This window comes from Choloepus didactylus, chromosome 10, assembly GCF_015220235.1.
Source record: "Choloepus didactylus isolate mChoDid1 chromosome 10, mChoDid1.pri, whole genome shotgun sequence".
Taxonomy (NCBI): Eukaryota; Metazoa; Chordata; class Mammalia; order Pilosa; family Megalonychidae; genus Choloepus; species Choloepus didactylus.
Window position 1 is genome coordinate 105,867,498 of NC_051316.1, and position 12,784 is coordinate 105,880,281.

A 12,784-nucleotide genomic window follows, 5' to 3' on the forward strand; every position below is an offset into this window, starting at 1 on the left:
TCATTTATTCATTCATTCATCCATTTGAGAAATATTTATTAAGCACTTACCTTGTCCCAGGTCCTTTGGTAGGAATCTCAAAATAAAAGACTGGAGTTTCTGATAATAAAGAAAACACAGACTGTGCAGAAATTATGTTTCAGTCAATAATGTCTACTATTTGCAGCAGGATTGAAGAAAAGCCACTGTCTCTTGAGCTCTCAGGGGACTCATTCTAGAAATGAGGAAATACCGCAGAGAGAGCATGAGCATCTTGCCTGGGGTAACATAGCTGGTGGGAGGCCGATTCCAGTTTCTCTCCTCATCTGTGTGAACCACAGCCCTGGCTCTTCCCAAATCTTAGCCGTCTGGATTGCTCTGTCAGGGCCATCATCTCATTTACTCTTCAAGGCAACCTCCTGAAGAAAGAAGGGCAGGGATTCTTATTCCATCTTTATACATGTGAAAGGTGGGGACAGAGAAGACAAGCTGTTTGCCCAGACACATGGTTTGTTGGTGGGAAAGCTAGGTTTGGAAACCAAACTGGTTTGGATTATTATGTCCCCCAAAATGCCATGTTCTCTGATGCAGTCTTGTGGGGGCAGACGTATTAGTGTTGATTAGGTTGGAATCCTTTGATTGTTTCCATGGAGATGTGACTCAATCAACTGTAGGTGAGAGATCTTTGATTGGATAATTTCCATGGGGGTGTTACCCCGCCCATTCAGGGTGGGTCTGAATTGAATCACTGGTGTCCTATAAAAGTGTTCACAGACAGGAGGAGGTGCAGCAGCCAAGAGGGACACTTTGAAGAACGCACAGGAACTGAGGGTGGAGCTGGAACACAACCTGGGATCAGCAGATGCCACCCACGTGACTTCCCAGATAACAGAGGTTTTCTGGACGCCATTGGCCTTCCTTCGGTGAAGGTATACTTGTGTTGATGCCTTCATTTGGACATTTTCATGGCCTTCAGCCTGTAACTTTGTAACCAAATAAACCCCCTTTATAAAAGCCAGCCCATTTCTGGTATTTTGCATAAGGGCAGCATTAGCAAACCAGAACACTGTGTTTGTCTGACTTCAAAGCCGTAGCAGGTGGTTCCTGAGGTCTGTCAGTCAAACCCAGGGATCTGGGCTGAGTGCGGTGGAGAAGAGAAGCCCCCCGCCACTCCGCCTCAAAGAACAGAAACCCATTCGCTTGTTCTCCTTCCCTGCTCCAGGGCGGCCTCATCGCGCTGCTGCTGCTCCTGCTGGTGTTCACCGTCGCCCTGTACGCCCAGAGGCGCTGGCAGAAGCGGCGCCGCATCCCCCAGAAGAGCGCGAGCACGGAAGCCACTCACGAGATCCACTACATCCCCTCGGTGCTGCTGGGCCCCCAGGCCCGGGAGAGCTTCCGCGCCTCCCGCCTGCAGGCGCACAGTTCGGTCATCGGCGTGCCCATCCGCGAGACCCCCATCCTGGACGACTATGACTACGAGGAGGAGGAGGAGCTGCCCCGGCGCGCCAACCACGTCTCCCGCGACGACGAGTTCGGCACCCACGGGACCCACACCCTGGACAGCCTGGGCCGGCCCGGCGAGGAGAAGGTGGACTTTGAGAAGAGAGGTGAGTTCCTCGTGGCATTCCATCCTCCTGGGGGCATTTTGGGGAGCAGGGTGGGTTGGGAACACTGCAGGGTCTTCTGGGCCAAGCCATTTTGGATTTATGGCCAACCTCCCTGTTGGCTGTCAGAGTTTGTCTTCTTTCAATGTGATGGGAGGAAAAAAGAGCATCAGGGTTCCTGGCATTGGAGTTGTGAGGGACATCATGGTTTTCTGATGCCTCCCTTGACGGTGTTTTCACTACTCAGGAGAGACCCATTACTGTGACAGACACTACTGCTGCCCAACGCCCCGTGCACACATGCTGCCTCAGCCGGGCCAAGCTGCAGGTGGAGAACAGTGGTCATCCCCAATATGGGGAAGGAGGTGGGAGAGGCAGGGCCACCTGTAGTAATCTCTTTTTCTCCCTCCCTCCCTTCATTCCTCTTTCCTTCTTTTCTTTTCTTCTGTCTTTCCTTCCTTTCTTTCATAAGCTGGAAGGCAATACATTATGAAGATAAAGAGTTTGCACTGGGGAAGCAGAGAGAGATGCAGACTTAGTTTCCTTCCCAGTACTACTAACTGTAACTATGGGCAAGTCACACACTCCTTTCCCTTCGGAGGGACGTCAGACTACTGTCCTGCCTCACAGTGTTGCTGGGAGGTGTATACAAGGTAACGTGTGAACTATCTGGTACACAGTCAATGTCCAGTACCATCGGTACAGCACGATGGTTCGGTGGTGTTGTAGTTGTTACCATAATTCAGGCCACTGATCTTCAGAGTTGTGGCGCTGTGCCTCTTCCCCTCTATGACAGACCCTGGGATAGAGGAGAGGAAAGCAGAACTCCTGCCTGAAGTCATCCTGTCAGGAATTGAATGGGGTGGGGGTGGAGGTTAGGAAACCGAATCCCAGATAGAGCCCTGGACCTCTCCGTGTCACCCAGCAAGGCTGGGGTTGAGCTGAGGGAGGAGCCCAGATCCCTGACGCCAAGCCCCAGCTACCTGGCCAGAAAGATCCCTTGCTCTAAGCGGCTGCCACACGCCGAAGGGGCCCCAGCACCCTGGTGAACCGGACTGTCATGTTGGGGATGGGAACCTTCCGGAGCCTGTGCTTCTTAAAGGGCACACAGTCTTGCCGTTTCAGTTGCTGTACATTTTGGCTGCCTGTGGCATCTCTGAGGTGACTCGTGGCTGAGGGGTGGATACCAGACCATTGCATGAAAGAGACAGCACAGGGTGCAGAATTGCGCTGCATCCAAAGGACACCCTAGGCTGACTCCTGAGAAGCAGGGGAAGATGCTCTTGGCATTCTCCCCACCATAGGGTACTCTAGGGCTTGCGTATTTTTAGACCAGCCCCCTCACGTTGGTTTCAAGGTGATGCAGTCCCTGTATCTGCCTTGCAAGCAGAATTCTGTTCAAATGATAAACAAAACCAGGCCCTTCTTCTCTGAAATCTCAACACTGGTGTTAAAGGCACAAAACAGAAGCTGTCCAAAGAGCACGAGTGGTGGGTACATGAAAAATGAGACACAGTCCTTGCAAGGCAGTTGGTGGAGTGGAGGCAGGAGAAGGCAGACTTGAATCCCGCTCCTCTGCCGGCTGCGTGGCCTTGGGCGAATCTCTTAGACACCCTGTGTCTTTGTTTCCTCACCACACGTTTTCTTCTAACCAAAGTGACTTTTTTTTAAGCCCCCCCCCCCAATGGGCTTTAACACAAACAAAGTGAAATTTGGAATAAAACAAAGGAAGCTTAGATCCAGTAAGGGCAGGAGAGGAAGAAATCCACGTGGCTTAGTTTTGCTGTAGTGAAGGACCACAAACTGGCTTAAAACAACAGAAATTTATTCTCTTGCCGTTTTAGGTACCAGAAGTCTGAAATCACGGTGCAGCAGGGCTGTGTTCTCTCTGATAGGTCTAGGGACGACTCCTTCCTTGCCTCTTCTTAGCTTCTGGTGGTGGCTGGCTGTCCCTGGCTCGCCGTGGCCTGTCCCTGCATCGCTCTGCCCTGTCTCCATCATCACACGGCCTCCTCCCTGTGTGTCTCTTCTTATGAGGCCACCAGTCACAGTGAGTTAAGGGCCCACCTACTCCAGGATGAACTCATTACATCTGCAGTGACTCCATTTCCAAACACAGTTACATTCTGAGGACCTGGGGTTTAAGACTTCCACATTTGTTTTGAGGTGGGCCCGATTCAACTCATAACACTAGGCAAGATCAAAGTAGAGAGCACACCTCACCTGATCCCAGGCAGGGTACTGCTTACTCTGGCCATGCTGCGGTGGGTCTTGGGGCTGTTGTCGTGGCCTATGGTCCTGAGACCCTCACCCCCTGTGCCTGGACTGAAGAGGGACAATTCTACTGGCAGATTGCAGCAGGTGGAACAGCGGCAGCTCAGACGAAACTTAGCCCAACAGCTTGTTGTGTTGGCTCAGGTGGCCCTGGGGGTGAGAACCATGAGGCCCTCTGTTATGTGGAGCTCCCTGGGTGTAGTCATGGGTTGTGTCAGGAGTGGGCAGGTATTTAGAAGCTGGGCAACCCACGTAAAAGTATGCCACAGTCCTTTGAAATTATATTGTCAAGGGCTAATTCCACTTGTGCATTTCATACTTAGAATTTGCCTGTAAATTCAAACTGGTTCATCCTACTGGAAATTTACCAACCTGCTTTTCTATTTAGACCTGCAAATAACATAGGGAATGGCTGGAGACCAGAGAGAGAAAGTTGTATTACAAGGTGGCTGCTTCTCAGGGTCCCAGGCCTCAAAAGCGTGAGACTGAGCAGGGCCAACAATCAGCTGATACACACCAGTGTGGATTGCAAGATTTCTTTATCAGTTGGTGAGTAGCTCACTGCCATGTTCCCCCCATTGCTTTCCTGCTACCTGGCAGTCTCAGCCCCTCTCCAAAATCCTCCTGATTTTCCCACTGTCCAGCAGCTGCGTGGCTTAAGGACGCCGCTCCAGTACTGCAGCTGGCGTCCTTTCTACCTAGTTCGTGTCCTAGAAATGGTCAGATGTTTTGCATATCTGATGTCACCTTAGCAAGATGCAGAGAACTTAATTGTGTCAATATGTGAGTGCTCAGCACTCTGCTTTGTACATAATAGAAATCCAATACGTTTTAATTGCAATTCTCCTTATCACCTCCTGAATTTTAGGTGTCCTTCCCTAAATATTATGCATAGAAGTTTAAGGAATGGAGAGGGGGATGGCTAAATGGATGTTGGAGTTTCTCAATTTTGTTTTATTATATGAAAGAAACACATGCTCTTTGTAACAGAAGGAAGGGTGGAGGGAGGGAGGGAAGAAGGAAGAGTCAGAGGTATAAAGCAATAGCTGAAACTGCTACCCATATTTCCATCCTATTCCCACTAATAGGACCCAAAGGTAATAAGGGGTAATAGTTTGATTTAGATTCTTCTAGACCTTTTCCAATATACATATAACATACATATATGAGTATTTGTATCCAGATATACACAAATGGGGCCATCTTACCCACTTATATTCATTCTGCATCAATTTGGTATTTTTAAGTAAACAATGGTTGAATGTCAGCCATGCATCTCTACCTTATTCTTTTGGAAGGCTCTACAGGATCCCATAATGTAAACATGCCAGGACTCATGTAACCACCCTCTGTTGTTGACCCTTATCTCAACGTTTTGCCGTTAAAAGCAATACTTCAATAAACATCCTTGTACATGTATTCTTGCAAAGTGTGAGAATATTTCCAAAGGAGAAATAGATACACAAAAGCAGAATCACTGCATCATATCAAAAGGTAGATCCATTTGCAATTTTGGTAAGATCGCCATACTTATTCATTTTTTTATTGTGGAATATAACATATATACATAAAAGTGATAGCTTTCAAAGTGCGATTTAACAAGTAGTTAGAGAACAAATTTCAAAGATTGTTATGGATTACAGTCTACAGTTTAAACTATTTCCTTATTGTGAAATAAAACATATATTCAGAACGGTGATAACTTTCAAAGTACGATTTAACGAGTAGCCATAGAGCACATTTCAAAGAATATTATGGGTTACAGTTCCACCATTTCAGTTATTTCCTTATTGTGAAATATAACATATATTTAGAAAGATGGTAACTTTCAAAGTACAATTTAACAAGTAGCTATAGAGCAAATTTCAAAGAATGTTATGAGTTACAGTTCCACCATTTCAATTCTTTCTTTCTAGCTGTTTCTAATACCCTAGCAATTAAGAAAAAAATATAAAGATTTGGTATTCGTAATCCTTTGTTAAATTCTGTCTTGTCTCTTGCTACCCCTTCTTCTAGTTTAATCACTTTCCCGATCTTCAGGGATGTCTAGGCAGTGACAACCCTAACTTGTTCATGTTGAAAAGTGGTGTTGACATTATGGGAAAGGGAACCCATCTGGTTGATGTTCTTGAAGAGCCTTTACATTTGGGTTTTGAGACTTAACTGGCATAGGAGCTATCTGGAGGATTTAAGTTTCTGAAAGATAAACTTAGTGAGTGAAACTTTTAAAGAGTCTCAGGTAGGAATCTGGGTATTCTTCAGGGTTTTCAGGGCTAGTGTTGATTTGGGCTTGTCATTCTGTGACCATTTGGCATATCTAGCTGAAACTTGCATGGGAGTAACCTCCAGAACAGACTTTAGACTTTATTTTAAATCTCTTAGCCACAGAAACCTTATTTTGTTGTCTTTCCTTTACCCCTTTTGGTCAAAAAGGCATTTCCAATCCCTCATGCCAGGGCCAGGCTCGTTCCTGGGAGTCGTGTCCCATGTCACCAGGGAGTCATGTTCCACATAGCGGGGAGGGTAATGAATTTATTTGCAGAGTTGGGCTTAGAGAGAAAGGCCACATTTGAGCAACAAAAGAGGTTCTCTGGGGCTGACTCCTAGGCATAATTATAAGTAGGCTTAGCCTCCTTTTTATAGTCATAAGTTTCACAAGAACAAGGCTCAAGATCGAGCGCTTGCAATTTAGTGGGCTGAGCCCTCCATCTGGGGCCTTCCCCTCTGAGGCTAGTTGCTGCAAGGCAGAGGCAACACGGGAAATGACTCCTGGAGATGAGCCTGAACCCAGCACTGTGGGATTGAGAGGATCTTCTTGACCGAAAGTGGGGAGAGAGATAAAGGAAAGTAGGGTTCCAGTGGCTGAGAGATTACAAAGGGGGTCAAGAGGTCACTCTGGAGAGTATTCTTATGCGCTATATAGACATCACCTTTTAGTCTTTAGTGTACTGGAATGGCTAGAGGAAAATACCTGAAGCTGTCAAACTGCAACCCAGTGACCTTGATTCTTGAAGACGATTGTATAACTATGTAGACTGCGTAATGTGACTGTGTGACCGTGAAAACCATGTGGCTTGCACTCCCTTTATCCAGTGTATGGACAGAAGAGTGGAAAAATGGGAAAAAAATTAGATGCAGAATAGGGTGGGATGGAAGGGATGGAAAGATTTAGGTGTTCTTTTTGGCTTTTATTTTTATTTTGGAGTAAGGAAAAGGTTCAAAAATTGATTCTGGGGATGAACACACAACTGTATGATGGTGCTGTGAATAATTGTACACTGTGGAAGACTATAGGGTGTGTGAATATATCTAAATTAAACTGTAGTAAAAAAAGTAAATGAACAATGGGGGAGGAGGGGAATGGGTTGTTTTGGATATTCTTTTTTATTTTAATTTTCACTTTATTTTTGGAGTAATGAACATGTTCAAAGCACATTTGAAAATTGTGATGAAAGCACAACTATATGACGATACTGTGAACAACTGATTGTACACTTTGAATGATTATATATTATGTGATTATATATCAATAAAATTGCAAATAAAGAAACAAAACAAAACAAAAAAAAGATCGAGGGCTTGACTCATTAAGTAGGAGGTTCCGAATTTCACACAGCATATGTTCTGTCCAAGATAAACTATCAGTATCTCACATTATCTGTACTTAGTTGTACAATCATCATCACTCTCCATTTTAAACAATTCCCATGACCCAGAACACCCCAAAGCTCTTAACAGTCCTTAATTATTTATCCCTAGTATTTGTGTTGTACTAGTAAGGTATTTCTATTAATTATAGTCCCTGGTATGCAATAGGTGGTTTTTCCCATATACCAGCGTCACACCTTAGAAGTAAATCTTGCAAGCACTTATTTATATTTGTAGTGCTAATTTATGGGATACATGCCTATAATCAACCTGTTTCAATCATGTTCGCCTTCAATGCAGCTCTGATACTTATAATCCCATTAACGAATTGTCACCCCATCCATTTCCATACTTTTAAGTTCACCATCATTAACATATCTGAATGTATGAGATTGTAATTCCCCCTTCACTAGCTTCTGTCTATCTCTAGGTCCCCTATATTCTACACTATAAGACACTGATTTTACATTGTTCAGGGAGTTTATAGTACTGGTGACATACAATATCTCTCCTTTTGTGTGTGACTTATTTCACTCCACATTATATCTTCAGGGTTCGTCCATGTTGCCATATGTTTCAGGACCTCATTCCTTCTTACTGCTATGATTGGTTTGTTGCTTGTGCTTTGAGTGTAAGGTCTAAGAAACTACCTCCTATTACTAGATTTTGAAGATATTTCCCAAGAATTTTATGGTGCTGTCTTTTATATTGAGGTCTTTGATCCACTTTGAGTTAATTTTTGTATAGGGTGTGAGGTAGGGGTCCTCTTTCATTCTTTTGGATATGGATATCCAGTTCTCCCAGCCCCATTTGTTGAAGGGACTGTTCTTTCCCAGTTCATTGGATTTGGGGGCCTTATAAAATATCAGTTGACCATAGATCCTGAGGGTCTATTTTTGAACTCTTGATTCTATTCCATTCATCAATATGTCTATCTTTGTGCCAGAGCCATGCTGTTTTGACCACTGTGGCTTTATAATAGGCTTTAATGTCAGGAAGTGTAAGTCTGTCCACTTCATTCTTCTTTTTTAGAATATTTTTGGCAATTCGAGGCCCCTTTCCCTTCCAAATAAATTTTTTAACTAGCTTTTCCACATCTGCAAAGTAGGTTGTTGGAATTTTGATTGGAATTGCATTGAATCTGTAGATCAGTTTGGGTAGAAATGACATCTTAATGACGTTTAGCCTTCCTAAACGTTTAGTAATGTTTTGTAATTTCCTGTGTAGAGGTCTTTTACATGCTTGGGTAAATTTATGCCTAGGTACTTGATTTTTTTAGGTGCTATTGTGAATGGATTTTGTTTCTTGATTGCCTCTTCAGTTAGGTCATTACTAGTGTATAGGAAGATTACTGACTTATGTGCATTAATCTTGTATCCCACTACTCTGCTGAATTTGTTTATTAGATCAAGTAGCTTTGTTGTCAATTTCTCAGGACTTTCCAAATGTAAGATCATATCATCTGGAAGTAATGACAGTTTTACTTCTTCTTTTCCAGTTTGGATACCTTTTATTTCTTTGTCTTGGCAAACTTCTCTGGCTAGAACTTCTAGCACAATGTTGAATAATAGAGGTGACAGTGGACACCCTTGTCTCATTCCTGATCTTAAGGGGAAAGCTTTCAGTCTCTCACCATTGAGTACTATGCCGTTTGTGGGTTTTTCATATATGCCCTTTATTGTACTGAGGAAGTTTCCTTCAATTCCTACCTTTTGAAGTGTTTTTCAGAAAGGGATGCTGAATTTTGTCAGATGCTTTTTCAGAGTCTGTTGAGATGATCATTTGTTTTTCCCCTTTGATTTGTTAATGTGTTGTATTACATTGATTGATTTTCTTATATCGAACCACCCTTGCATGCCAGGAATGAACCTCTCTTGGTCATGGTGTGTAATTCCTTTAATGTGCCTTTGGATTTGATTTGCAAGTATTTCGTTGAGAATTTTTGCATCTATATGCATTAGGGAAATTGGCCTGCAGTTTTCCTTTCTTGTAGTACCTTTATTTGGTTTTGGTATTAGAGTGATATTAGTCTCATAAAATGAGTTAGGTAGTGTTCTTTTTTCCTCCATTTTTTGAAAGAGTTTGAGCAGGAATGGTGTCAGTTCTCTTTGAGAAATGTGAAGCCAACTGGCCTTGGACTTTTATTTGTAGGTAGATTTTTATGACTGATTGGACCTCTTTGCCTGTGATTGGTCTATTGAGATCTCAGGTCAGTCTAGTTTGTTCATGTGTTTCCAGGAAATTGCCATTTCCTCTAGGTTATCTAGTTTGCTGGCATACAGTTGTTAGTAGTATCCTCTTATGAGTTCTAAAATTTTGTCCAGATCTATAGTAATGACCCTGTTCTCGTTTCCGATTTTACTTATTTGGGTCCTCTCTCTGTTTGACTTTGTCAGTCTAGCTAAGGGTTTGTCAATCTTGTTGATCTTCTTAAAGAACCAACTTTTGGTTTTATTTATTTTCTCTATTGTTTTTTTTTTGTTTTCCAGCTCATTTATTTCTGCTTTAGTCTTTATTATTTCTATTATTCTACTTGCTTTAGGATTAGTTTGCTGCTCATCCTTGTACAAGTATTCTTACAAAGGGTGAGACTATTTCAATAGGACAAATAGATACGTAAAAGCAGAATCACTGCATCATATCAAAAGGTAATCAATTTGTAATTTTGGCAAGTATTGCCAAATTTATTCATTTTTGAAATGTGTTTTATACTCTCCTGGGAGGCTACATACAGTCTCCCCTACAGAGTCACATAAACGACCCACCACCCCTTCACAGTGATTATTTTTATATTATCATAGACCCTTCCAGTGTATATCCATATAGTTGCCATCATTTTGTATGTGCAGTTCTCATCTGAATTTTTTTTTCTAATTGACATTGGTCCAAATAACTTTCTTGGTCAAAAATCATTCTCCATAGTTACCTGCATAATGATTATTTTGGTGAAATGAGGCACAATAAAAGTTTCCCCTGTTCCCCTATGTCAGCTCAGGACTAGGGTGGAGGGAGGGAAGAGAAATGGCATCAAATACCAGCAGGGGCCGTGGTGCTAAATGGGGAGGGGTCACAGGCTCTCTGACATGGGCCCAGCAGGCTGAACCTGGTGTTGCTCACTGAATGCAGAGCAGGAAGCCTCCAGACTGAGTGGAAACTTTGTTGAGAGGTTGCAGGTAATGGAGTTTGAGGGCCTGTCATTACTCAGTTCCTATCCTACACATTATCTCATCCAGCCAGTCATAATCATCCCCAAAGGGAAGGGGGTGGTTGGAAGGGTTGGCCGGGAAACCAAAGTCACTGCAGCTGCTGCCAATGACAGTTGAACTTTCCTTACATATTACTGTGAGCCAGGTACATGGAAAGAGCACTTTCCATAAATCATGTCATTTAAACCCATTTCCCTATGAGAAAAGTACTAATAGTATGTCCAGTCTACAGAATAGAAGACTGAAGCAAAGGGAGTTTAAGTAATTTGTCCTAAGTCATGCAGCTAGAAAATGGCTGAGCCAAGTTGACAACTGTAACATCAGGGCTTTCGTGGTGAGGGGTAGAGCTGGGATTTGAACACACTGCACTGCACTGAGGTTTGTAATCCTTGAGAAAGCCCGAGTTCTTGAAATTCCGGGGATGGCTAAAGTATAGCAACCATGGCCTTTCTTCACTCACATATCTGGGAAGAAAAATTGGATAATTAGCATCTGTTCTGTGAGGCAGGAAGCTGTTACATAGTAATTCTGAGCTCCTAATTTGGCAGAAGGGACTTTCCAGCAGGGAGATCTGATTTCTTTGCAGTGTTTTGAGTAGTCCCCAAGGGTGCAGGGAACTCATGTTTGGTGTCAGTAGAACTCTTTAGGGTGACAGGGAACTGAGAAGCTGTTTATTAACTCACCCTTCTGACACTCCCTGTGACTGTCAGCTTTGTGCAGCACTTTACCAAGTTTCAGATCACTTTCATAGTCAACACCCCATTTGGTGCCTTAGTGTGGCATTCCAGCTTCTTCACACAGAGGCTCTAGCCTAAGTTTCTAGCTGCCTCATCTTCATCCCTGTCCTCCTGCCTGTGCCTGTCTGTCCCGTCTTCAAGCCTCATCAGTCTTCTGGAATCCCTGCAGTCACCTGTTCCTCACACACCTCCTTATTGATCTTGTTTTCTTCCTGATTCCCTGCCTGCCCTCCCATTCTCCACACAGACCAACTCACAAGAGTCCCATGCTTAAGGCTTTCTTATAGTTCTGCACTGCACTTTGAGTAAATCTTCTTTCCTTGTTACAAGTTTCAGCATGTGATTTACCTCCCCAACTTCACATCATTGCACTTGACCCTCACCCTCTTTGCTCCAGCTAAGTTCTTTTCCACAGTCCTTTGCATATGCCGTGAGTCCCTTGCCTGGAAACCACCCTGCCCACTTTCCTTCCCTAATCTGTCATGACATGCTGACTTCTTGACATTCTGATCTCAAGTTAAATGTTGCTTCAGCAGAAAAAGCTCTTCTTTATGTGTTGTGTGTTCTTCTCTTGTGTTTTCAGTCATTTCCCCTGTTTGCTTACACAGTAACAGTTTTCATTTTTTGTATTTACTTATTAAGCATTTTAATTCTCCTACTGGACTGAGACTTCCATGAGATTGGGTCCCAGGTCTTCTTGGTTCACTCTGTGCCTAATAGGGTGCCTGGCACGTAAGAGGATCTCAGTAAATCTGTGTTGGGGAGTAGGTGAAGGAATGGAAAGTGAATGATGGATACATGGTTATGTCAGTAGCTTTCCTGTGGTCAGTCCATTGGTGCCATTTGCCCAGCCCTCTGACTCGCTGCTTCCATCATCTCCCCTCTTTTCTCTCTATTGAAACTACTCAACCTGCCCTGTCAAAGTACACCTCTATCTTCTTTTCTTAGGACACTCTTCCCTCTCCAAAAACCAAACAAAACGGGGGAGGCAAGATCTGTGTTTGCAAATAGGGACCTTAGAGCTAGCCAGCCTTGCAAATAAACAAACAAAAAACCAAAACCCTTCTACTTTGCTCCCTGTCTGGGCAACACTACCCATCCTTAAGCTGCAGCTTAACACTTCGCACTTCCCAGCAGTCCTGGAGCTGCAGATGGAAGTTCTCAGAGTACGTGGGGAAACTCCCTTATTAACCTCAGCTCATGTATTGACAGCATTTTAAGAGTTTTTAAACCTTTGAGTGTACTGCCAGCAAGAGGAAGGCAGACTGGGCAGAATTGCTTTAACCAGAGCAGGGCTGCTATAAACTGGTTTACATATTGGGGTTCCAAAGAAGAA

The 12,784-nt window shown here is 43.7% G+C and overlaps 1 protein-coding gene across 3 annotated transcripts in view; it reads left to right on the forward strand.

Annotated features, from left to right (window-relative positions):
- Window positions 1–12,784, forward strand: part of ASTN2 (astrotactin 2) — a 926,574-nt gene that overhangs the window by 193,403 nt on the left and 720,387 nt on the right. For all 3 annotated transcript variants that reach the window (XM_037797191.1, XM_037797194.1, XM_037797193.1), the window contains exon 3: window positions 1,202–1,586. In XM_037797191.1, the coding sequence (XP_037653119.1) occupies window positions 1,202–1,586 (385 nt within the window). The remainder of the gene's footprint in view (window positions 1–1,201; window positions 1,587–12,784) is intronic.